The sequence below is a fragment of the Cheilinus undulatus genome, linkage group 19 (assembly GCF_018320785.1).
Source record: "Cheilinus undulatus linkage group 19, ASM1832078v1, whole genome shotgun sequence".
In the NCBI taxonomy this organism is placed as follows: Eukaryota; Metazoa; Chordata; class Actinopteri; order Labriformes; family Labridae; genus Cheilinus; species Cheilinus undulatus.
The window spans coordinates 5283020-5308109 of NC_054883.1; the positions used below are offsets into that span (position 1 = coordinate 5283020).

General features: G+C 39.9%; 2 protein-coding genes across 2 annotated transcripts in view; both read right to left on the reverse strand.

Moving 5' to 3' along the window:
* Positions 1–3838, reverse strand: part of c19h8orf34 (chromosome 19 C8orf34 homolog) — a 130184-nt gene extending 126346 nt beyond the window's left edge. Inside the window, exon 1 of the mRNA XM_041814515.1 lies at positions 3763–3838. Within this exon, the coding sequence (XP_041670449.1) occupies positions 3763–3831 (69 nt within the window). The 5' untranslated portion in view covers positions 3832–3838. The remainder of the gene's footprint in view (positions 1–3762) is intronic.
* A 3544-nt stretch (positions 3839–7382) lies between these two features.
* prex2 (phosphatidylinositol-3,4,5-trisphosphate-dependent Rac exchange factor 2) overlaps positions 7383–25090 on the reverse strand; it is a 180038-nt gene continuing 162330 nt past the window's right edge. Inside the window, exons 38-41 of the mRNA XM_041814271.1 lie at positions 23853–24043; positions 17374–17476; positions 9745–9812; positions 7383–8375 (exon numbers count right to left, since the gene is read on the reverse strand). Of these exons, the coding sequence (XP_041670205.1) occupies positions 8330–8375; positions 9745–9812; positions 17374–17476; positions 23853–24043 (408 nt within the window). The 3' untranslated portion in view covers positions 7383–8329. The remainder of the gene's footprint in view (positions 8376–9744; positions 9813–17373; positions 17477–23852; positions 24044–25090) is intronic.

The following is a 25090-nucleotide window of genomic DNA, read 5'->3' on the forward strand; positions in this document are numbered from 1 at the left end:
GAGTGTGTTGAAAGTCAGCAGCAGAATAAAAGCTGTCTGGGGATAATAAATGATTTCTTTTTAACATGCCAATCAAATATGGGATAAGAAAAGAACTTCACACATAAATTTCACAAATTTCACCACATCTTTCTTGCCTTTTATTTGGGGTGGCAGCAGTCCAAAAAGAAGTTTTGAGATCTGCGTTATAAGATTATTATAGTAAAGGATTTTTCATTAGTTTTTATTTTTATTTCATTTCATTTTCAATGTTCATTTTCAGTTTAGTTTGAATTAGTTTTTACTGCTGGTTTGTTAGTTTAGTTTTATTTTGCAAAAATGCTTTGTTTTAGTTTAGTTTTTATTAGTTTTAGTGTTAGTTTTAGTTCTTTAGATACATGTCAGGGCTGAGTGAAAAATCACATTTTTTAAACATATTAAAACAGTCTACTCTTCACTTAGAATTCATTTATTTAAAGATAATATTTGAACACGACTCCAGCCATAAAACTACCCCTGTGTGAAGACTTAACCAATCAAGTCAGGTCATTTTACTCCCCAGACTTGGGTGTAGGTGCCAGTCAGTATGGTTGTGTCAAAGACTAAAACTAAGAATATTTGTCTCTATTTTTATTCTATTTAAGTTAGTTTTGTAAGCACACTATACAGTTTTAGTTAGTTTTGGGGTTTTTTTGTGGGGTTTTTTTTTTTGGTAAAGCTCAATTTTTATTTAGTTTCAGTTAACCAAAATAATTTTCTAACTGTAGTTTTAGTTATTTAGTTAGTTTTAGTTAACCATAATAATCTTGCTGTGTTGTTGTTCGGTCTAGTAGGTAATTATTATGTTGATACCAGTTCTATGTTAATACTGGATTCCAACACTCATGCCTATTTAAAAACACTCAAGAGTTAAAGAGTTTTGCAGCTTAAATTCAGTCTGTACATTAATCCAAGCGAAAGGTGCCAAAAACCTAAAATCCCTCTTTCCCAACTCATCTCAGACTTTGTGGACAATTAACTACACAAATTTCAACATTTGCAGGTTGTGTAATCTATCCTTCAGGATTAGAAAAGAGAAAAGATAATCAGGAATTTAGCAGAAAATGACTTTATAAATGAAGATATATCACTGTCCGAGACAACGTCTACTTAAAGACAGGGCTGAATGAGTCACAAAAATAATCTAATTTTGATTTTTTTTACTCCAATATTGCAATTGCAAATAAATATGCAGTTATTTTTAGGTTCCTTGTTTTATATATTTTTAGATAAATACAAGCAATAAATTATTCCATATTACAAGCTACACAATATAAGATCAAATGTACTGAGGATAAACAATTTAAAACAAACATGTAATTGCAATTATTTTGGCTCATGTTGCAAATTTGATATCAATTGCATTATTGAAAGGGACAGCTAATCATTTTTATGTCAATCTCTTTTTAAATAAGAAAAACATACATTAGTAAAAGCCCTACGATTCACTGCCAACCAGTCCAGGGTGTATCCTACCTCTCGCCCAATAAAAGCTGGGTCAGGCTCCAGCCCCCCTGCAACCCCCCCAACGGGATACGCGGTATGGAAAATGGATGGATGGATGGATAGATTAGTAATGCAGGAATTTTTATTGTAAAAGAAACTTGAATGTTTGCATAATAACATAAAATCTCTGCTGTGAAAAAGGAATTAAACTGGTATTTTGACACATCACAAATTAAAAGAAACTTGTGATTTGGAATCTGCAGCAGGGCAGGTTGTAGTTTAATCTTATTTGCTATTAATTGCCAAGCCCTACTTAAAGAAGTCCAGCTGACTTTAGAGTATAAAGTACGATGGTGAATAAGTAATCAGTTCTCAGAGCTCCAGAATAAACACTGTACAACATATGAAGAGTCTGAGCAAATTCATCTACAGAACATCACCATAATCAAGAATGAGTAAAAAAGCAGACTCAGCTAGTCTCTTCCATATTTTATACCTTTAAAGCAGATGACAATGGTCATTTATGTTTAAAAAATTTTCATATGTATTGTCTCTAACTATCACAGGTAGTTCTAAATAACATGGAGTAAACAGGTATTTGTACTACTGTTGTTTCAAGTAACTTAGACAAATCTAGAGCCATGCATCTGGGACTTTCTGTTAGCACTTCTTGTGGAACCGAACCAAACTGGTTCTACACTGTGACCCTGAAACCAAACAGAACAGTGACCTCTGAACCATTCAGCCATTAGACATAAGCAGCACGGCTGTTTGATAACTTCTGCTGCTCTTATCCAAAGGAAATTTCCAAAGCTAAGTCCAGCCTCCCCTCCTGGATTCTCCTTACTATAAAAAAACCGGTTTCTTCACAACTGAATGCACATGGCTGGTTTTTCTTTGGGACAACAATAAAATGGCCAGAGCTTATTTCAGGTGCACTGCATTTCATCATTTTCTCATGAGGAGTGAGACAAACCAAAAAAAGCTTTCGTAAAATCACTTTTACTGCCCTGCTCTTGTCTACCTTTAAAAAACAGTGAGTATCTTCCCTGCATACTGCAGCCTTACACTATCCATAATCTAAAGTGAACGCTACTCAACTCAGCAATGATCCATGCCCCCGTTGGCTGGACTGCTAATGTTGTGTGATGTCTTAAGGACACACTTCAGAATGGATGGAACTTTATATGATATATGGGGCTTATCAGCCTTTTGACTTTACTCCTTTTAAATCAGCGCCCAACTATTTTCAGTTGTAACATGAAGAGGGGGGCCAATTTAGGTGTGGACTGAGCCAAAAATACAGAGAACACAGAAAAGGAAACAGAGGGGTGAGACAGGTGGGAGAGGAGGAAAAACAAACAGAGAGAGCACACACACACATACAAACACGGTGCGGTGTGAGTCTCACAATAACATTTCCTGCCGTTAAATGAGTGTTGGGCACGAGTCTCTGTCCATGGTGCTGAAACTACATCTGTTTAACATGCAGCCCTGCGCCTGCGTCTGTGCTGGTACTACAAACAGAAGTGAAACATCAGCACTTTGAGAAACCCATCCTGTGCATGTGAATACTGCTTTGACACAAACGCAGCCACCCTTTTGTACCACCGCTGTGACCTGCTGCATCTCAAGCGGCTCAGTTTTCCTGCTTTTCTTTGTGACTGTGCTCTCACACACCAGCTTTCAGAAAGAAATCCAATAGCAAACAAAGGATGAAGTCATGCTCTCCCTTGGGTTGCTTGGATGCCACACAGAGAACACCCCTGGATCAACACATACACAGATCCCTGTACTGGCAAACAGACGAGGCAGGTAGTTAGTGCTGCTGTGTCCTCTGTAGCAGAACGAGCAGTAAAGCCAGCCCTGCTGTGTAATATGAATTACAACTGCTTTCCCTGAGTGGCCATAACTTCAGCTAACTGTAGCAATGTCATCCAGGCAGTGATAGGGAACATTATCTCATTTTTAAACGCAAAATCAATTAATCTGATGGAAAACCCAATAATTTAGCTCCAGTTTTCCTTTTGGCGTTTCAGTGTGTAATTAAAATAAAGCGCAGTGTGACGTTCAGGGACAGTAAGATTTAAAAGTGCTTTATGTCTTTTGGGTTCTGTCACATGTGGCGAAAACAAAACAGTGTAAGACATCTTGAGTGATTTCAGAGTAACAGCTCCCATTGCAGATGTGGACTGGTCTTCTATCATAAGTATGAATTTAAACAGCTCAGTGTGGATCGGTGCAAAGCTCTGGTTATTTAAACTGACAACAACTTCAGAGTGAATTTTACGCACTCACCTCAAACAAGGGTCCAATTTTATTCTTTTCCAGATAGGACTGAATTCTTGACTGCTGTGGAGACGCCATGAAGAAACTGTGGAGCTTTCAGCAGGAAGAAATCATGAGGTGAGCCGGTGTCATTCGTCCTTCACGATTCGCCGTCGGTGACCAAAAATGTGCAAAGAAAGAAAATGTCTCCAAGTGGAGCCAGGACGAGTTCAAGCAGGTTTTTTTTTTTTTTTTATGAGTCAAGCAGAGCGGAGCAGGCGTCTCTGAGCCCGGCTCATTGTGGAGACTCAGCCCGGGACCATCCCCAGTTTGTCGCCTCACTGACTCTCCGGCGCTCTGGCAGCAGCTTTCCGGTGGAAACCAATGGCACGGCAGCTCTGTGACAGAGAGTACAAATCTTCCGCTCACTGGCTGCCAGCAGTGTTAACAGAGCCACCACCGCCACTCCCATTTATCCGCTGGGCTCAGCCTAGCTCCGTGTTTTTACCCCAGGCTGGTGGTAATGCATCTCTCTGCACGCGGCGGAGCGAAATGCTCAGGCTAATACACTGCGCACGTGCAGCAACCGTTAACGCAGGTGCAGAGCAGGGTGCTAAATAGTAGAGCAACTTAAAAGTTTGTACATCAGATATTTCATTTTTTAAATACTAAAAGTGATAATAAAAAAAAAACAAGATGTTTGATACTGACTTATTTCCTCATAGGCTTACTTGGTTCATCAGACAGGGGCGTGTCCACACTTTTTGAGAGGGGGTCCCACTGGTGGAGTACTGGTGGGCTTCCATCCTCCACTTTTCTTTTACATTTAATCTTAATCTACAGAGCTCAGCCCACAATGTTTGCAGCTCCAGTAGCCTACTGGGAGTTCTATTCACCATTCAAATCCCCCGTACATTTTTTTACAAAATCCTAATTTCTGTTCTGATGCATAAAGCAAAGTAATAACAACCCTAGTTAACTCCGCCAAGGAGGTTACGTGATCCGGCGGGTTTGTTCGTTTGTTAGTTTGTCATGAAATTTTCAGGAAATGTCAGAAATGGCATAAGAAAGAACTGATTAGATTTTGGGAGTGATCCAGATCACCGTCTGGATCCAGGAATTTTTTTAAAGGATTCTGTACTATTGGGAGATAGGGATAATGGCGGAGATCTGCACTGTTACCACTTTCCACCAGGAGATGGCGGACATGGGTAACTTCAATCCCAGCAGCATTTTGGGTGTGTTTCTATTCAAAGTTTTGGAGTTTATAGAGTTTGAAAGACGCACACCTGGTCGAGGAGACGAGTCGGAGTGTAACAGAGAGAAAGACAGCGAACTGTAGTGAGAATACACAATGCTGGGAGGAATAGAGGAATATTCACCCTCTGCTATGACTTCCAGCTGTCCAGTGAGACCATGGGTGAGACTGTCAGTGCATCTGTTGGCACCGGCAGGCAATGCTTCCTCCATGACAGTCCACCCATAGTGAAGCCATGCTTGCCTCACTCTGTTTGTACCCCACCAGGGAGGGAGTAATCGACAAATGTTGTGGTGGGGGGTACTAGTGATGGGAAGTCCGTCTCTTTTCAGTGAACTGGTTCTCTTGGCATGGCTCCCAAGGAAGAGCTGGCTCTTTCAACTCCTGAACTGCCATTTTGATTGTGGTTTCTTTATCTTTTCAAACCTTCAAGCACAGGCGGCGGATGGGGCTGAGGCTTTAGAGCCCAAAGTTTTCCAGGTTGGTTGTTAGTATGTTGCTTATGGCCTTGCTGATCACAGCATGGAAATGTAATTTCAAAAAATCAGATCTTTTTTTTACTTTTAGGAACATATGTACAGAGGAGGATTGGGGACATTTAATGACAAATAATTGGTATGCCTTTTTAGATTATAAAAAAAAATTACAGAATTTTGACTTTTTCTTAGAATTAAAAAAAATGCATGCCAATTGTTTAAATGGCCGTAATACTCTTTCTATACACTCACTGCAGTGTAAAAATATTTTTAACGTTCTTCTAAAAATAAAATTTTCAGCATTTTTCTGAATAATTGAATATCTCTAACCTCAATTGTTGATTTTTTATATGCTGTTCGAAAATGCAGAGCTTCAGTTGTAAACCTTTTAATCAAATGTCTACCCTACCTATCCAATGTTACTTAAAATATAAACATCAGACGTTTTTAGGAGGCAGAAGTGAAAATAATTGGACTCCAGCGTGGTGTATCATGATTTTAGAACGATAATGACACTTTTAGCTAACTGGTGTTGGATTAACTGGTGACACACAGGTAGATATTCTATCAGCCAATACCACTTGCTTTCCACTTCAAAGAATTTGTCAGTGTCTTAGAAGACATTAATGCTACTTGGTAAGAGTTTGCTTGGCCACAACATACATTTTCAGAGATCAATGAAAAGAAAATCCAAGTGGCTTTGCAGATGGCTGATTAAAACAGTATAAATGGTTCATTAAATGTACTGTGCTTAACAAATTTATTAGACCACCTGTCATATTTGTCTCAAAGACCATCCAGCATCATGAAGTGCTTTAATGCAGACTCTTTCATTTTCAGTGGGCTCTGCATGTTTTACCATTTTGAACAGGAACGAGAGATTTCAAACTGAATTCACCCAAATTTGAGCCAGCTCACTGGGCTTCTCTGAGAAGTCAGAAATTAGTCAAGCATAACATTCAACCACTAAAACTCATTTTTCTCTTGCAAGTAAATAACTATAACTTGGCATATTAATCAAGAAATACTAATGTGCTTTACTATTTTTTCAGTTTTTTTTAAATCACTCAATTTGAAAATGCATGGATAACAATAATAATTATATTTTAGCATTAAAAATATCATTTTGGTTATAGAGCTTCTACATAATGGTGTATTGACCGTTGCAGAAACATAAAAAATTATTTTGGTAATTACCAATGCTGTTAATTTAGGGCTGCTGTGGCATAAACCTACCTTTGGTAAGGGTTAGGGTGGTCTAATAAATTTGTTAAGCACTGTATGTTGTGACCCCACAAACACAATCCGAGTCGCGCTAATGAACCTGTTCAAGAAACAAAATATGATCAATAAAGAGTAAATGCTTGAGTTCCATGGTTGTAAACAAGGGGTTTTGGTGGGCTTCATATCAAGCAGGGCAGCAGCATACTGCAGTGGGAAAGGCTGTTGTAATTGTTACATTTAAAAAAATAATATTGCAATACACCGTAGTCACTTCATGGCAGTTGTCATTCACAGGCAAGGTAGACAGTTTATGGTAACTGGAGACCTGACCAATAAGAGATGTCGCTGTGATACTAAAGGATTTTGGGAATTGTAGTATTTTTGCCTAAGATTGCAAATAAATCCATAAAACAGTCAGGTAGGTCAATATGGCTGATAATCAAATCCACTGTGGAGAAACTGAATGGGAATTTTACTTCTGGAACCAAACTGCTGAGCTCTAATGGCTTCATCACAAACGTATCAACTTTCAGTATACTGGCAGTGATCTGGCTACTGTGTATATTGCTACACTGTAAAGTAAATGGCCAATCTAATGAAGAATGGGAGGCTAAAACCATCCTTGTCCAATCCCTGGATCAAACCCTGGAATAGGAAGGATTTTTAAAATCAATCGAACAACTAAGGCGGGATGGTTTTTAAAATGAAATTCCCAAGAATCCCATCATTGCTATGCATTTTAATGTACTTTTACAAACAAACATACATGACAGCATTACAGTATTTGTGAACATCTCTGCAGCAAAAGTCAAACATACTCTAAAGTATGGCTACATACATACATGAATACACTGCTGGAGCTTATTGTTGAAGTTTATTCCTTAGTCATGAACTGTTTGTTTGCATAGTAGTGAGCTACACATTCATCTACAATAATACTTTCAATAAGTAACAAATAGACACTTTTATCTTATCCTGAGTACTGTCAATATAAAATAACAGAATATACTTCATTGCTCTACTTCCAGAAATCTAGAATGTTAATACTGATGAAAACCATCATAAGCATGCAAAAGTTGTAAAAATCTCAAAATTACAAGAAACATTATTTTTTCAGCACATTCACAAACTAAATATGAATATTTACAAGGAAATAAACATATGATGAACTTTAAAAACACATATATTACGGTTTACAAATACTGAGAGGATTGATAAAAACATTAGCGTTGGAGCCTAATTTGAACCCATACAAAACCAAATCTCCTCCAATAGCTTTGCTAAATTATTTAAAGGAAGCATCTTTTTAAAGCAAACATGTTTTGCTAAACTGATAAAATTCATTCAGTTTCTTGGCGGATTTTACTGCAATCTATGGGTTTGTCTCAGTCCCACAAATCATTGTCTTTTCCAAAGTATTTTAAGAAAACTAAACAAAAAGAAGAGTGGAAAACAAACGTATTAAAATACTATTTACGTTTTAAAAATTCTATTTACAGTTAAACCTGCAGCTCTCGGCGTGGAAAACTGGACCCAGTTAGAGTCTTTCATTAGACTGATCCTTCATGGTCGGAGGGAGGAATTTATAGGTGAAGGCCAAAGCTCCTCCAGATTTCTTCATCTTCTTGAATGTGTTGCATTATGGGTCACCATCTGGAGGTGGAGGCTGGCAAAGCTTGTACAACCTGTTAAAAAAAACACAAACGCAAAATTTAATTCAATACATGATGGCTGAAGACACGTTTGTAAACAGAACGCAGTAATGTGCAGATGTCTTGCTAAGAAGTTTTACTCCCTTTGATTTCAGGTCTGTGTTTGGTTTAAGTAAAGGTTTAACCAGAAATGTAGCTGGAGAAAAAAAAAGCCCACAGAAATAATAAGACCCAGTTTTGCATTACAAAGTCAGACACCATGGTTTAGCTTCACAAGTTACAAAATAAAACGCATGTGTGGGTAACATCTATGGTGATTAGTCATAATGCACCTCTCTCAGCAAAGCTTACCACTGCTGTAATGAACAAGAAACATTTTGTTACAACATATTTATGTTGTATTATTCATTATAGATCATGTATTTATAATCACAGTACAATTCCCTCGGACATCAGCTGTAATTCTCAAACAGCCCTGCTGTCTTCTGCACTTTAAATAATCGATTACTCCACTCACATTTCTGTTCCTGATGAGACTGGCTTCACATCACATGGCTGCGGGGTAAATTCACACTAAAATATGACTGTCCCTTTCATCTCCACATCACACACAGAAAAAAACAGCATGATTCCCAGAGCACACTTCCACATTCTGCAGCAGTCACTCACACTTCAACAATTATGACAGAAACCAACTGGGAGTGCAGCGATTCTGCTCTCCGACCACAATGTCTCAACACTAATCATCCTGCTCCTTAATTGTATTTGTCAATTTCACTAAAAGGTTCAAGAGGGCCTGCCTGTCACACAGAAGCCTATATGTCAGAGCCAAATGGCTGAGGCGGTCCTTGTCCTCATCTCGGGGCCACTGAGTGCAGGGAGCTCCCTTCTAATGGAACCATTTGGCCCCAGTCCTACACGAAAAGCACAAACGAAGGCCTACTGTTCTGTACGAATAGCTTTAAAAAAGCCTGAATGCTCATTTCACTGAGATGGAAATCTAAAGAGCATATATGCAGAAATTAAATAAGCTGCTTTTTATTGCAGCTGCGTTGCTAAATGACAGCCTCATTTAAGAGAGAAAGACGACGTCATGGAAACAAATGACTGTCGAGGAGGGGAGAGACAATATGCTTCAAAATACCAGTAATGTCGGGCGTGCAGATGGTTGAGTGGTTTAAGGCGCACACCATGTACGCAAGCGGCCTGGGTTTGAATCCGGCCTGTGGTCCCTCACCACATGTCCCTCCTCACTCTCTTCCCTTTTTCCAAGTCTATCCACTGTCCTCCTCTCTCTAATAAAGGCACGAAAGGCCCAAAAATAAATTTTAAAAAACATAATTAAGATCTTTTTAAGTTGCTCTGCTGATGGCTCCCCACAAAAACAGAACTGTAGATTTACCTCGGGACTGATGACGGCGTACGATCTCTCACGCCCAGATTCTTGGCTGAATTCTGAACTCTCGCCCCCTGAAAGACAAACAGAAATCAACATTTTATGATCAAAAAGAATACACACAATGAGGACAAAATCATTATCCCACCTATGCAAATGTCACTTTTTCTAAAGTATTTCCCAAGTGCTGTTAAACAGATGGGAGAGTTTTTAACACAGCTTTTTCAAACATCCTAGTTCTATTTTGGATGCTTACATTATTTTACTTTGCATACAGAAACAAAATTATTTCACTAAAACCAAAAACTACCAGGGTCAAAATTATTAGCCCCCTTTAGAACCTTTAGGACCTTTTAGTCCAGCCATAGCTAAAAACCACTGTTAGTCAGTGATGTGCCATAACTTTGCAATGCTCAAAGCTTGTAAAATCAAGATAAAACCAACAGTTATTTCCCAGTTTACACACAGTATAAAAGCCTCAGAAAGGGTTTAGGTTGTCACTTGAGAAGGCACAAAAGACAATCATTTTAGACTTGAGGAAAAGAATTGTTGAACCTCACAAAGCAGGAGAAGGATCTACAAAGTAATCACACCATTTCCAAGAGTCAAGATCTGGAGTGAGAAATCTAATCAAAAAATCCAGCGAGAGCCACACAGTCCAGAACAAGCCTGGTAGAGGGAGGAAGAGAAAGATTTCAAAGACTCTGGAAAGAAAACTAGTGAGAGATGTGTCTAAAGACCCCAGAAACACTGCCAAGACTCTAGAGGAGCACTTAGCCAAGTCAGGAGTTGTAGTCTCAAAGAAGACCATCACTAGAGCCCTGCACAGGAATGGACTCCCCTTCTAAAATCCCCTTCTGCAGAACAGACACCTTCAAGCCAGACTGAAGTCTGCTAAGGAAAAGCTGAAGACGGATTATGAACACTGGAAGCGTGTCCTTTGGTCAGATGAAAAGTGTCAAATTACAGCAAACGACTGCAGGCTGTTACCCAGCAAAAAGGAGACACTATTGACTATAAGCACCAGGGGGGCTAATAATTTTGACTCAGGTAGTTTGTGTTTTTTGTAGAATATTTTCATTTCTGTGTGCAAAGCAAAATTCTTTGCTTTGTTTAAAAGCACTTGAGAAACACGTTTAAATCAGTGATACTCAACATGTGACTCTGGAGCCACACGTGGCTCTTTTGTAATTATTTGTGGCCTCATTATGTCTTAATTAAATATTATTCCCCCAGAAAACCTTAAAAAAAAAGAGAAACTTTTTGCCATTTTCACCATTTTTGCCACTTTTCACCCATTTAAGCTTTTTTTTTGCAATTAAATACACCTTTTTTCCTATTTTTGTTGGCTATTTTGCAACTTCTTTTTGACACTTGTCCCCATTTTTCCACTTTTTTTCCACCATTTTCCATTTTTCATCACATTTTTACCCTTTTTTTTTAACCATTTCTTGCCAATTTTCCTCCAAATAAGCTACCTTTTGCTATTAAATACCACTTGTTTTCTTTTTTCCCAAATTTTTAGCTCTTCTTTTAGCCCTTTTTCACCGTTTGTTGCCACATTTTGCCCATTTAAGCCACCTTTTGCCATTACATATCACGTGTTTCCTATTTTTTTGCCCATTTTTGCCAATCTTGACTGCTTTTTGCCCAATTTAGTCACTTTTCACTCATTTTTTTGCCACTTTTGGACCATTTTTGCCACCTGTAACTAATTTTTTTGTCACTTCTCAACCATTTTTACACTTTTCACACATTTTTGCCACGTTTGACTTATTTTTATTGCTACTTTAAGCCGTTTTTGCCACTTTTTCACCACTTAGATTGTGGCTCTTGCAAAGGCATTTTTCATCAATTTGGCTCTTTGGTTGAGCAGGGTTGAGTAAGACTGGTTTAGATGAACGGAATTTCCATCGGGGATAATAATTTTGTCCTTATGTGTAAACAACAATATATATGTGGCAGAGAATAACAGGATGGAGAAAAAATGAGCACAGTGAGGCTACAGTGCCATGGATGCTATCTCAGCTGATGTTTTTTTTATTTGTGTAATGAAAAATGTAAACGTTACTTCTTGCCTTATCAACCTTCTATTTCGAGAGTTGCAAGATAAGAAAATTTAAACTAGCTCCATTGAGTGTTGGTAATGTAGTGTTTCAACAATGTTGGCAAAGAAACTAGAGATGCATGGATGATGCCTGACTGCTGAATTAAATGGCAGATATTTTACAGGGCAGAAGTCACCTGATCTGTTTTAAGATCAAACATAAAAGAAAATGGTGGCACAGTGAGAATGTTGCACAAGAAAAGAGATTAAAAAGCATCAGTGTCAGTTAAATTGTTATTTTAGCATTGTTATCGGCCCTTATTTTTCCAATCTGTGCATCTCTAAAAGGAGCGCCGTCTTTAAACATGAAAATATGTGGTAAGCATTTGGGAGATGGATGGTTCCTCCATGTGTCTGTGTCCTAGAGAAATATTTTCACGAGTCAGGACAATGTGTGCTTTTTTCTAATGTTCCCTTTAGTTTGCTGGCTGTGCGCAAAGTTGGCAAATCCACAACTTTGGGTTGGGGGGGGGGGCATCCAATTTAGATTCATGAACACCTGCACTTAAACAAGCACTCTCTCTCCCTCTGTGATGCACACACGCAAGCAAAACTCCACATCAAATCATTATCCCAAAGAGGTCATCAGCATCCCTTCTCTGAGCGGAGACAGAGCGACTGTCCAAAAGTGCATTAGCTGACCTCTCTGCTGTTTGACATCTCACTGTCTGCCACGAGACACATCCAGATAGCAGGATAGCATCAGCAATTATTCCAAGCCGATCACGGCCGTCCATTCTGATGCATCCAGACAGAGATGCCCCCTAATGTCCCCAAAGGACAGGGCAGCAGGAGTAAATCAGATGAGTTTGCGTAAAAGCAGTGGAAATAAACACTTCTTTACACACACAGGAAAAAAACAGAACAATAAAAAGCAGTCCAGATGGCATATTTGTGCAGGACATAACCAGAGATTTGCTTCTTTTAAATAACACAGAACTTCTTTATTTAATGATGCATATATTTTTTATAGTTTTCTTTTATTCCTTTTTCAACATGTTTCCCATGTATACATTATTCAGTAAGTGAATCCCAGTGGCTGAATGTTTTACTCATGATGCATCTGCTGCTACACCTGGAACTTTAAATTCCTCTCAGGCCTCAAAGGAATGAACATCAATGAGAGAAATCAAAAATCAAAAACAGCGAGTGTTTGGATTCAGCATGTTGTGTCGAGGGAAAAATGCCCAAAAGACTGACACAATAAGTAACCTTTTAGATCCAGGCCATGATTTAATAATTAACAGTTGAAACATGCATGCAAAAGTCATCAGAGATCATATCCTAACAAATTATACTACTTAGTAATAACTCCTCTGGGTTGGTTGTTCTTAGCTATGTGTTCACACTGACTGGACAGTGCTTCCCTTTTTTTATCGGAGACTTAAGCCTGCGTGATTTCAAGCCACCTCTATGACAGTGGTGGCAGAATATCAGCTCACACTGTTCCGACTGACTCGCTTATACTGAATCCCCATCTGTGCCCCCTGGAGGTCTGTGGGTAGGCATATTTACTGCTTGTTTATTTCCTTTATGATAGCATAAGATAGATCATTTAAGATGTTGTCTGACAGTTCACAAAGGAAACAATACAGGAGAGCCACATCCATTTCCTGAGAGGGGCAGAGTCAGGGGCGGAGTCAGACAGCTCAGTAACATTTAAAGCTACAGACACAGAAACAGCTCCTTCTGAGCAGGGCTGCAACAGAGGGGTTTTTAGACACACAAAAACACCAGAGTATTTTTTCAGCAACAAACTTCACCGGTATGTTTTGGGGACCTCTGAGACCGATATAAACTTGTCTTAAAAAGGTAGAATATGTCCCCTTTAAGTAGTCAGGATTAACTCTACAAACGGCCTGTCTTGGCTGCATCAGAGACAAACAGGTGGAGACGGGGGGTCAAATTGTATGTTTTGGTTTGAAAAAAGTGCGTCTTCAGTGTGGCATTTACTGAATGTCTACCATAAAAGCTAAAATTAAAACCTGTTAGATCAAATGATATATTTCTAAACAGTCCATTATTTAATAACTGTTAAGTAGTAGTTTAAAAAATGGCTTTGATCGAATCCAATTTTCCCAAATCAGTTTTGTGTTATCATTCCTTGTGACACTGTCTGGGCTTAATCAGCAGATCCTGCTGGGATCTGAAGTCTTGCAAGGAGGCCTGTAACAGTATTTGTATTCGTCCTGAACTGTCACTGTTTGATGAATGTAGTTGAGCAGAGAAAAAAGGAGTCACACATGGCTGTATCTACACCCACATCTGGATTGCACTAATGCTCATTACTGTTTGCTAACTTCTGTTTAACAACAAAGGTGAAGAGGCAGACACAAAAAAACTCATGAATGAATTAATGGATATTTGAAGTCATCACCCTGACGTGCCAAAAGAAATGTTTCAAACAACTGATCCCTGCTGGTTTTAAAAAGCTTTGGATGTAGAGCAGAGAAGGTCAAAGACATTACAGGAGCTGATGCATTTTTAAAGCTATGCATGCATAGGCATCAGTAGAAGACCACAGCTTTAAATGTATACTGTGCTGGAGCTCAAGCCATGATTAAGGATTATGAACCACAACATTGGCTGCTAACTGTAAACTATGTGACCACACACTTTATAAATTACATTTAAAAATGACTATCTTCAGCTTTAATCCTGACCTCTAAACTGATACACCCATATTTGTAGGTAATCTTTTTGTAAGTAAGCATTTCTATTCAGCAAGGAAGGCATCTAAACTCTGTCTGATATCCATAGTCGTCATCATCATCATCATCATCATCATGATCAGCTGATGTCTGAGAGCCAGAACACACTCACAGACACTCTAAAGAGCAGACTGCTCTCTATCCAGACTCTTTCTTTCAAGAGGGAAAGAAGCAGATGAATGAAATAACCACAACACAACATGGAGAAAGTTCTTTGTTATCGGGGAGTAAACAAAATAAATGAACTGAAACAGGGTATTTTCATACCTGCATCTTTTCATATTCCATCATAACAAACCAGAAGATGGATTTTTCCCTCCAGCCACATACAGTAGTACTCAAGGTCACACAATACACAGAGTTGCATCCTCCTGGCTGGCGGCCCAGTCCTCCGAGTGCAGAAATTAAATGCCTCTCCTCCCCAAGGATCTCAGCCCCTCGTCTAACCTCTCCTCCCACCGCAAACAGCACTACATCCACCACTCACTGAACTTCTAATGAGAGTCTGAGGCACAGGCCAACATCTGGTCATGGCTGAACTCTCATGGCGTTGAAAACGTGTACGCGTCGAGAAAGTAATGGGAGTTTCTTCCCTTGACCCCAAAGAGACGTGCAGACAAACAAACAAGCTCCAGACTCTCAACCAATCTGTTCAGATTCTCATTACTTTTTTTTTACTGCCTCATTTGGTTCAATTCATAGTCTGGCTGCGGTGAATGCATATCTGATAAGATTGAAATGTGATAGAGGGTGAAAGAAGGGAAGAGACGCAAGAAATTTCAATAGAGACAGGAGCAGAGTGAATGATGTTTGGTTCCACTCCCTCTATCACCAAAATACACTTAAGGCTGCCTTCTTTTCTTTTGTAACCAGGTAACAGTACATAAGAAAAGCAGTAATTGCTTAATGAGAATATTTGATTTGTTATTGGCAGATTTGGTTGACATGATAAATCATAAAGTTTATTTGAGATAAATCAAATGTACTTCAGATAAAATAAACAAGGTGACGTTCTAATTAATGAAATAGTAGTGAGTTTATGTCATCGTTGTCAAGTTGCTCATGCAATCTCTTTGCAGTCAATGCCCAAGCTACCACAGAGTGAAATGATGACATTTAAAGTAGTTATGTCTTATATGTTAATTAAACTTTTTTTTTTTTAAGAAAATCATGGTTTATCTAAGATATCTAGTACAAGCACTACACTACCCACAATTTCAGAAGGGTTGAGTTAGTCGTAAAGGTAGCTAAGGTGGAACTGCAGACAGGAGTGTGCGTTATTTTTATTGTCCACATGCTGACCAAGAAAAAAAGGGAAAGTCCTCTTTGGAAGATTCATTTTTGTAACATTTAGCCATTAAAACACAGAATTTGCTTTACAAAGTACATTTTTAACACAAATTTACCCTGAGCGATCAATAGATGTTGCTGCAGTGGCTATACCACATGACCGGAGAAGTAATAACTAACAATGGCATCAACAAACTTAACTCATGTTTTGATCTATGATAATGTAAGTTTAACAACATACAATTTTTACATTTTCTTAGCAATCCTTATGACATTTGTTACTAAATATATATGCTCCATAATCAAAACGTCATGCACTGAGCACGCCAATTGTGCTGTGTGTGAAGCTCATCAGTCTTGAAGTGTTTGCACACTGCTTTTGTCCATAAACTTCCCCCTTTGTTCCTACGCCTCATTGGCCTCTCATTGGCAAAATCAGATGGCTGAGGTCAGGGCTATTCAATTACAAATTCAACTGGGCCAAATTTTAAAATCAAGAGATGTTGCCAGGCCAGACATGTTCGGCGCCCAGTAAGCAGCTGGTAATGTCAAATTTGGAACCAATACGGACCAATTTGATGAAAAATATGCACATTCATAGCCTCCTTTTTAGACTTGGCAACATAATAAAAGCACATCAAAAAGTGCAGAAAACACAACAAAAGAGATGTATTCGTTTTTGTTTTTTTTTCATTCGAATAAAAATAAAATAAACAGAATGAAAAAATAAAATGAAATTCTGTAAATAATTTTGGTCACATTTTACCCAGGCTTATATTAAAGTGAATAAAAGCTAAATTTGCAGTTTAAAAGGACAAGTTATATACTCAGTATTTTGGGGCTACTTCTGTTCGCATTGCTAGCCACATTTCAAAACAACCCAGTGCATTGTAGGTAGACTGTTGCTATGCTGCATGGAGTGTTGCATTCACGAACTGAAATACTGTGGGAATTTATGAAAACGTGCAAAACAGGTTGCCCTCTGCATCTCTAGCATGATCATAGGCTGGGCCGCACGTGGCCCCCAGGCCGCTAATTGAATTGGCCTGGTCTACTGGTTTAAGGATTATAGATTCGAACCCACCCACACCACATGTTCCCACATGTCTCTCCCCCGCTCTTTCATCCCTGTTTCCGGTTCTGCCCACTGTCCCCCTCTATCAATAAAGGCACAAAAAGCCCAAAATAAATGGTAAAAAAAGAAGAAGTGACTTGTCAGTCAAACTCTGTTCTGTTTTTATGACTGAACATGACAGAAAATGTTGAAATAGTAATGAAAAAAGTTTTGTTGTTGTTTAGACATCAATATCAAACCCAGTTTTCACGAAAAGGTGCATCTCCTCCGTCTCTGCTAGATTGCCCTTTGCTGGTTAACAAAATAGTATTACACTACTTTTTCTCACAGTCTGATTGCATTCCCCGTATTTGTATTGATTTCTAATTTTATTACATCCTTGGTAATAACAAGAGACTGAGAGGATATAAGGACAAATGCTGCGTATTAAACATGCCTTTAAAAACACATACCTGTTTCCTCATCACATCAGTGGCCTGCATGATGCAGCGAGGGGGGAGGCCGTGGTTTCGGGCCAGCTGGATGGCCTGCTCCAGTGTCACACTAAGAGTGCAGCTGTTGGTCAGAGAGGGAAAAAATACGGTCAACATGCGCTCTCTATCTGTATATTTATCAGATTCCTGAGGGAGAGAATAATGCTTTATTTTCACACAGTTCTCTCCTGCCAGACACACAGACAGTCACTGTGCTATCAAAGCATACAGTCTGTATATGATACAATAGAATCTTCTGTGGTGGCTCCTCTTACTTAACATCTACTCATTTTCCCCATGTTTTCATGACAATAAAGCCGCTTTTGCAGCAGATGGAGAGCAAAAGCGAGACAAACATCGACACAAATCGGAAGCATGCCAAGACCCAAACTCTGGGCTGCATCCAGATACGATGATTCTCTGGCAGAATTCACTACATTGAATCTCCCAGCATGCATTTTCTCTGCGCTCTTGACTTCTTGTCATTGCCATCATATTCCTCCTGGTTCACCTTCTCCTCTCTTCTCTAATAAATCATTTCACTTGCCGCTGAAATGTTACCCACAGAGCAAGAGAGCATGCAGCATCAGGAGAATAACGACTCTCCTGATCTCTCCTTTGGGCCTCGCAGAAAGAGAGCCACATCTTGGAATTTCTGCACCTGAGGAGCCTTCTCGTTTTTCTCATCATCAGGATGATTCCTCTGCTAGAGAAAAAGGCTCCAAGGACGAGTCGGTGTGTCTCCTGTGGTGGAGGCGATTCGCTCATACTGCCATGCGGGTGTGATGTGTGTAAAACGAGTGTGAGTCTGTGATTCATTAGTTCCAGAAGACTCTGCCCTCGTAGACACAGGCAGACGGCAATGTGTGGATAAATCCACAGAGAGCTGGTGACAGGTGTCGAAGCTGCTGGTGACCTTTCTATGATAACGAGCTGTACTAGTAGATCGATCCAGGGCTTTTCACTGCAAATTGAACTGTCCAAAGTTCCAAGGCTTGCTTTCATTGAGTAACAGCGCCATGAGGCTGCTAAGACATCTGAGCTGTTGGTTTAATATCTTCTTCCCTCATAGTCTGGTTTAAAACTCACTGATAAGAAAAAGAAACCAGCACAAGAGGGACAAAACGCTGCCAAAAGCCATAACTTTAACTCTACCAGATCAAGATTTAAAAGTCCCCTTGAGTTCCTGCTGCATAATACAAGTGATAAAAGTAATGAACTCAACAATCATCTCCCATATGTGTGCTAAGATGTCCTTTCACCAGCCACCCACATTTTGAGTTTGAAAGCAGAGAGGGGGGAAAGAGTCACCCACAGAGATTCTTTAAATATCTTGTCAGCTGGAGCAGGATGAAGGAGCTGCACGAAATCTGAAGCTTGCATGGTTTCTCTTCTCATTAAGGCTGGTGAGATAGTAAGAGGTGATTTACACCCATCTGTTTCATGTTGTTCCAGCTCCTATCCCATTTACACTCCTCCTGAGCCAAGTCAGTACAGATAAAAGAGAGGAAATAAAGACAGCGACCAGCGGAAAGGAAAGGCAAAGATTGACAGAGAAGGTGCAGGAAGAAAAGAAATGAATGTATGACTGCCAAATATTTATGTCGAAGGAATGACAAAGAAGTGTGACTCAAATGGCATAAAACAAGGAGTAAAATTTACAGTCAGTTCACAAGTTAGTGCTTTAAAACGTGGGTGAGTCTTTGAGTTGTGATGCTGTCCTCTTACAGATCCAAGCAGCAATGGCATTTATAACTTGGTACAACTCATGGTTTTGGTCTCTTTAGTTCCATCCATCCATCCATTTTCTACACCGCTTATCCCGTTGGGGGTCGCAGGGGGGCCGGAGCCTATCCCCGCTGTCATTCAGTGAGAGGCAGGGTACACCCTCGACTGGTCACCAGTCAATCGCAGGGCTGATATTTAGAGACAGACAACCAGGCATGCTAACATTCACACCTACAGCCAATTAAGAGTCACCAATTAATTAATTAGCATGTTTTTGGTGATGGGAGGAAGCCAGAGTACACGCAAGCATGGGGAGAACATGCAAACTCCTACTTCCCTTGCAGCTATACTAGGCTTAGCATACCTAGCTTCTTTGGCCATTTTAAAGGGATATTTTGGGATTTTTGTAGTTGGGTCTTATGAGGTGCTTGGCTATAGTAGTGGCATTAGTCTCCAGGGCATTATGGCTGTAGATGGGAACATTTTACCCACGTAGTTTAACGAGTTCTACATAACAATGGGCCAAGAAAATATGTTGGCCACCTGTAAGCTGTGTTGAAAACATACAAAGTCCTTAATTTCTCCCAAAACACCTCTCTGTGTCAAGCACTAATTTACAATGCAGCTCCGAGCATGGGGTCGCATTTTCCACACCTTAAAACTTTTAAATGAAGTTTCTCTGCTCTCTCTTCCAGCCCGCTGACTCTCCATCTGTTTAAACTCTTCGGTGTGCTCTGGTTCATACAAAGATCCTCTTGTTTCCACAGTAAATGGCACATCATCATCACTCAAGTTGAAATTGGTCATATTATCTTTGTTTTAGCTTGGTGTGGTGTTATTATCCCTGTAGAAGCCCGCAGACCCACACAGCTGATCGGAGGATATCAGTGCGCGGTGGAAGGAGACAAAATGCAGAAAGCTGCATTGTAAATTAGTGCCTGGAGGCCAATGCCACTACTATACCCAAGCACCTCATACCACCCATCTTCAAAAATCCCAAAATATCCCTTTTAGTTCATGATGTATTCTTTATTTGCTCCAAAAGGATCCAGTGAATGAAGCCTCCCTAAGTCTGATTCATCCATATCAATGTATGTCACTAATCTCTCAACATGCTCTAGCCTATGTTAACAAATCCATGTCTGCTTATTAGGCATAGCAATCACATAAGCATCTTTAGCAGTCTTTTTTTCCAGTATAGCTAGTCTTGTGATCAATGTCATCTGTGACTAGTTGTTAGAGCAACACTGCTCCTGATAGGTTGTGTGGCATGGCCATTTAGCTGCAGGCCTTCTCACAGCCAGAGGCTGATAGCAGAGGGGAGTGCATGTGTGCAAGACAGCAGCAAGACAAAGACTAATGTGTTGCTGAATAGGTAGAGCTGGCGGCCATACGCAGAGGCTACAGTTCTCAACACAGTGGCTGCAAGTGTCAGTGGACAACGGTCAAAGAAGGACCAAACAAGAGCAAGCTGGTCGAGGCAACAATGCATCAAAGCTGTGAAGAGCAGCCGGCCAGGCAAGCTGACCCTCCATCTCCCTTTAAAGGCAGCTCAATTTATTTGTTAGCCGGTAGAAGTTGGGAAAGTTAAAGAGTCTCACCAGATATTAGACCAGTGATACTTAATGTGGGGCTCAGAAGCCACAAGTGGCTCTTTTGTGAGAATATGTGGCTCTTTTATGTCTGAATTTGTAATAATACTCCCCCAGAAAACCTTAAAAAGTAAACATTATCCATTGCAAGTATTATTAACCAGTTTGTTTCCTTCTCTTACACAGTAGGCTTTAATTGTCAGATTTAATTGTCAACGTTTTTTTTGTCTGTATATTTCTATTGCCCTTTTTTGCTTTTTTTTTTGCTACTTTTATGCATTTTTTAATGCTTTTAGCCTATTTTGCAACTTCTTTTTGTCAATTTTCGCCCATTCATGACACTTTTATCCTGCATTTTTTGCAATTTTTTTGCCTCTTTTTAAGCTGTTTTTTTGCAATAAAACGCCACTTTTTGTCAATTTTCCCACCTTTCTGCTGATTTTGCCCATTTTTCCCACCTTATAGCTGGTTTTTGTCCATTCTAGTCACTTTTCACTCATTTTTTGCAACGTTGTTCTCTCAGTGTTTTCCACTTTTGACCATTTTTGCCAAATTCTTTTCGTCACTTTTCAGCCATTTTTGACACTTTTATCCTGCTTTTTGCAATTTTTTGCCTCTTTTTGCCTTTTTTGCCACTTCTTGCCCTTCTAAGCTGCCTTTTGCAATTGACTGCCCCTTTTTGTTTATTTTTCTACTTTTTTGCTGATTTTAGTCCCTTCTCACTAATTTTTGCCAAATTTTAACCATTTTTGCCACCTGTAACCCCGAATTTCCACAACGTTACAATTACCACAACGTGCGCCGCGGAATGCTGGTGAATCGAACTGCGGAGCACTTCGCTCCCTCTCTAGTCTATCAGAGCATTTCCATAGCCAGTGCTCTAGACTGGCAGCGGCACGTGCCTGGAGCGGCACTCAGCTCTGCTTAATTTCAGATACGCTGCAGGTCCATTTCAGCGATGGCTGCTGCCAAATCTCATAAATTCACTGTCGTTCAGAAAGTACCAACCATGGAAGTCACAAGCGTAGAATATCCTGTTCTTTCAAAATAAAAGGCAATGCACGGACTCGCGATCATAAATCATCACTTTATCAACATTACGTCTCATCCTGCAGCAAGAGCAAAGGGTCACCAAGAGGTCATTGGGTCACAGAGCTCCAATGGCGCCATTAACAAGGAAAAGTTAACTTTTGGGGATAATTAGCCAAAGACTTTTGCATAAAACCACAGATCCTTTAAGCAAACATTAACTTCCTAATGTACTTACTCAATAGAGGAAGCAATAATATCATGTACTTCTACTGGAATGGATGATAAATTAACCCCAAAGGTAAAATAGTCCGCTGTTGACATGCTATTCCTGCGTGAACTCGCAGTTCTCCCGTGATCTCTTCCTGCTGATCAGGGCTTGTCCGCCGCGGCGCAGTGCTCTAGACTCGCTTCCAGAGGGCGAGGTCGCTCGCCTTTAAGTCAGAGCAAACCCGCGGCGCTTCGGTGCGCAGCGCACACGCTGTATATGGTATTCAGGGTTACACCTGTAACTTTGTCATTTTTTGCCTTTTTTGCCACTATTTTCCAAGTGTTTGCTGCTTTTTGACCATTTTTTTCCACCTTTTCCCACTTACATTTTGGCTCTTGCAAATGTATTTTTCAACAATTTGCCTCTTTGGTTAAGCAGGGTTGACTAGCACTGTATTATAGTTTCAGTGCAAAATGTCACCCAGAATCTGGTGTCACACCTGGAGCTAATGAGTAATGGCATTGACTGTTCAGCTCTGACAACTTCCTGTTGGCCTTCCCTTGCTCCTCTCAGCTCCACCTTCTCCTTTAAACATGATCACTTCAGACTCAAGGGGGGGCGTCTATTATTGACACTGCCTTGGTATGACACTGAATTCTCTTTTTTGCCTCTCTCAAGGTTCTTGTGGGGCTGATGAACAAAAGAGTATGGAGAAGAGGGGAGCACAGCATACAGCAAACTGCTGATGCCCCCAAAAATATCACGCTTTCACTGTTATTAAAACTCATCCATCAACTCAACTAATCCAATCAATAGTGCCTGAGAAGGCTGCCACACTGATAATGCAATTTCCACATTACTAATCTACTGGCTTGGTTTCATAGGTTTTTCAATTATACCAGATTTATTTTGTGCACTCTCATTCTACAGAAGCAATACAGAGAATAATTTCTAAAATTTTATAATTAGGATTTATAGGGAGAAATCGGTTCATTATGTAATATCTATTCTGCCAGGGAAGAGTCTCTTTAAAAACGTTGATTTCAAAAATCTGATCACATTGATTTTGTGTTATCAAAGAAAAAAAGTGCTTCAGGAGAAAAGAAAGTTCACAAATACTTCTTCTGTGGCAGGCTTTGACACCTTTCCTGTCATGCTAGTCTGCCTATTTGTGTAAGTTGTGGCTAGCAGTGTGTATGATTGCACATATTTCACACACATACTGTATATACACACAAGCTGTGGGTTTATAAAGTAGAAGCAGCCATTGCACTGACGGTAACTTTCTATTAGAACTCAGGCACCCAGGCGGCTCCATCCAACACATTTTATCAAGCTATCAGTCACATCCAGCCAACGCATGAACGCGCATGTGTGCAACTGAAGATATGGAAACTGTCACGGGGTAAAGGAAGAGGGGTATCAGAGAGATGGGTGGGCGGGTGAAGGGAAGAAAGAGTAAGAGATTAAAGATGAAAGCTGGAGCAGGAGATCAGGGGTGACAAATGATCAGGATATTTCCGTCCTCTCATGCATTGATAAGCAGAGCCCCCAGCTGCAGGTGAAGAAGAGGACCATATATAGAATTCCATGAAAGTGAAAGTAAGTGACCTGTCTCCATCCTGTTTGAAGGCCTGAGGAACAATGGGCTTGATTAACTCAAATATCCTGCTGGTAATTAATGCAGAAAAATGTGTATAAATAGAAAACCCCAACAGAGAGGAGTGCATAGTTCTCATGAAATTGAGAGGTATACAGGGAATAAAAGACCAGGCTGGAAGAGGAGGTAAAGATGACAAGAGTCTTAATGTATAGAAGATGAAAGCAAAAAAGCTATAAAAAGGAAGAAACTGATGAGCAGGAACTTATAATTTAACTGGTGTCTCACACACACTCACCGGTGAACACCACTGTTGCACATGACGATGTGTGTGGCTCCCAGACGTGAGCAGAGCTCAGAGGCCACGCTGAGCAGACCCACTCCAGAAGCCCCGCAGGCGGTGTACTGACAGGCAGCGGTGCGGCGACAGCTGATAAAACTCTCCATCAGGCGGTACAGCTCCTCCATGGCGTTAAGGGGGCGCATCAACTGGGCGAAACAGAGAGGGAGGGGTCAGAGAGGAATCAAACCAAGGGAAAAAAAGACACTGCCAAGCTTTTATGAGCAAAGTACTGCATAAAATGAGTAGATGGGCAGATTGTGAGGTGCCTGAGGTCCTCTGTCAGTTACATTCTCATTGTGAGAGCACTGTGGTATATTCACAGATTTACAATAAAGGGGATGCCTGCTTGCAAAAAATGTCAGGACCGTTTTTGTGGTGGCAGTAACAGGTATGAGGTTATTCCAGGAATTATTAATAGAGCTATAAAAAGGAAAGGTAGCAATCCTGAAGCATCTAACCTTATGAAGGCTCAAATTTGACATTTTTTATCTCAGGCATCACGCTCTTTGAAACCAGATGTGACCATATTAGGAAGGAATGAGATGCATGTTATATCCTAGTCCTGTTAGACTTGTCACCATACACTACACTGTAAAAAATCTAGTTGTTTGAACTTAAAGAAGGTGGTGTTAAGGCTGCCTAAAAATTTAAAGTTGACTGAATTTGAAACAATTGGACAAGACAACCTTTTATTTTTATTCAGAACCAATTAGCAAAAGGATCTTTCCCAGTCCAGCTAACTTCATTCCTGTCCAGACCTGGTTCTGAACTGGAGACCTCCCACAAGAGCAGCACCAGCAGTTACTCCTGAACTGTACAGGTATTTCAGTAGGCTTTACCATGACTACATGACTATTTATGTATGTGTCAACCTTAATGTTAAGGTGTATCCTTTAGAGCAGTGTTTCCCAACCATTTTCCCCCCCTTAATAAATAAAATCATCATTTAGAAACTGCATTTTGTATTTACTTGGGTTTTCTTTGTGAGATATTAAGATTGGTTTGCTGGTCTGAAACATTTAAGTGTATGAATATACAAAAAATCAGGAATCAGAGAGGGGGCAAAGACTTTTTCATGGCACTATATCTGTTTGCTGTGATTGTTAAAGTCTATCAGTATAGTGCCTGAACATGATTGAGGTTTAAGGTACTTCTTTGAAAACAGAGGCCTTATATGTCTTCAATAGAGTCCT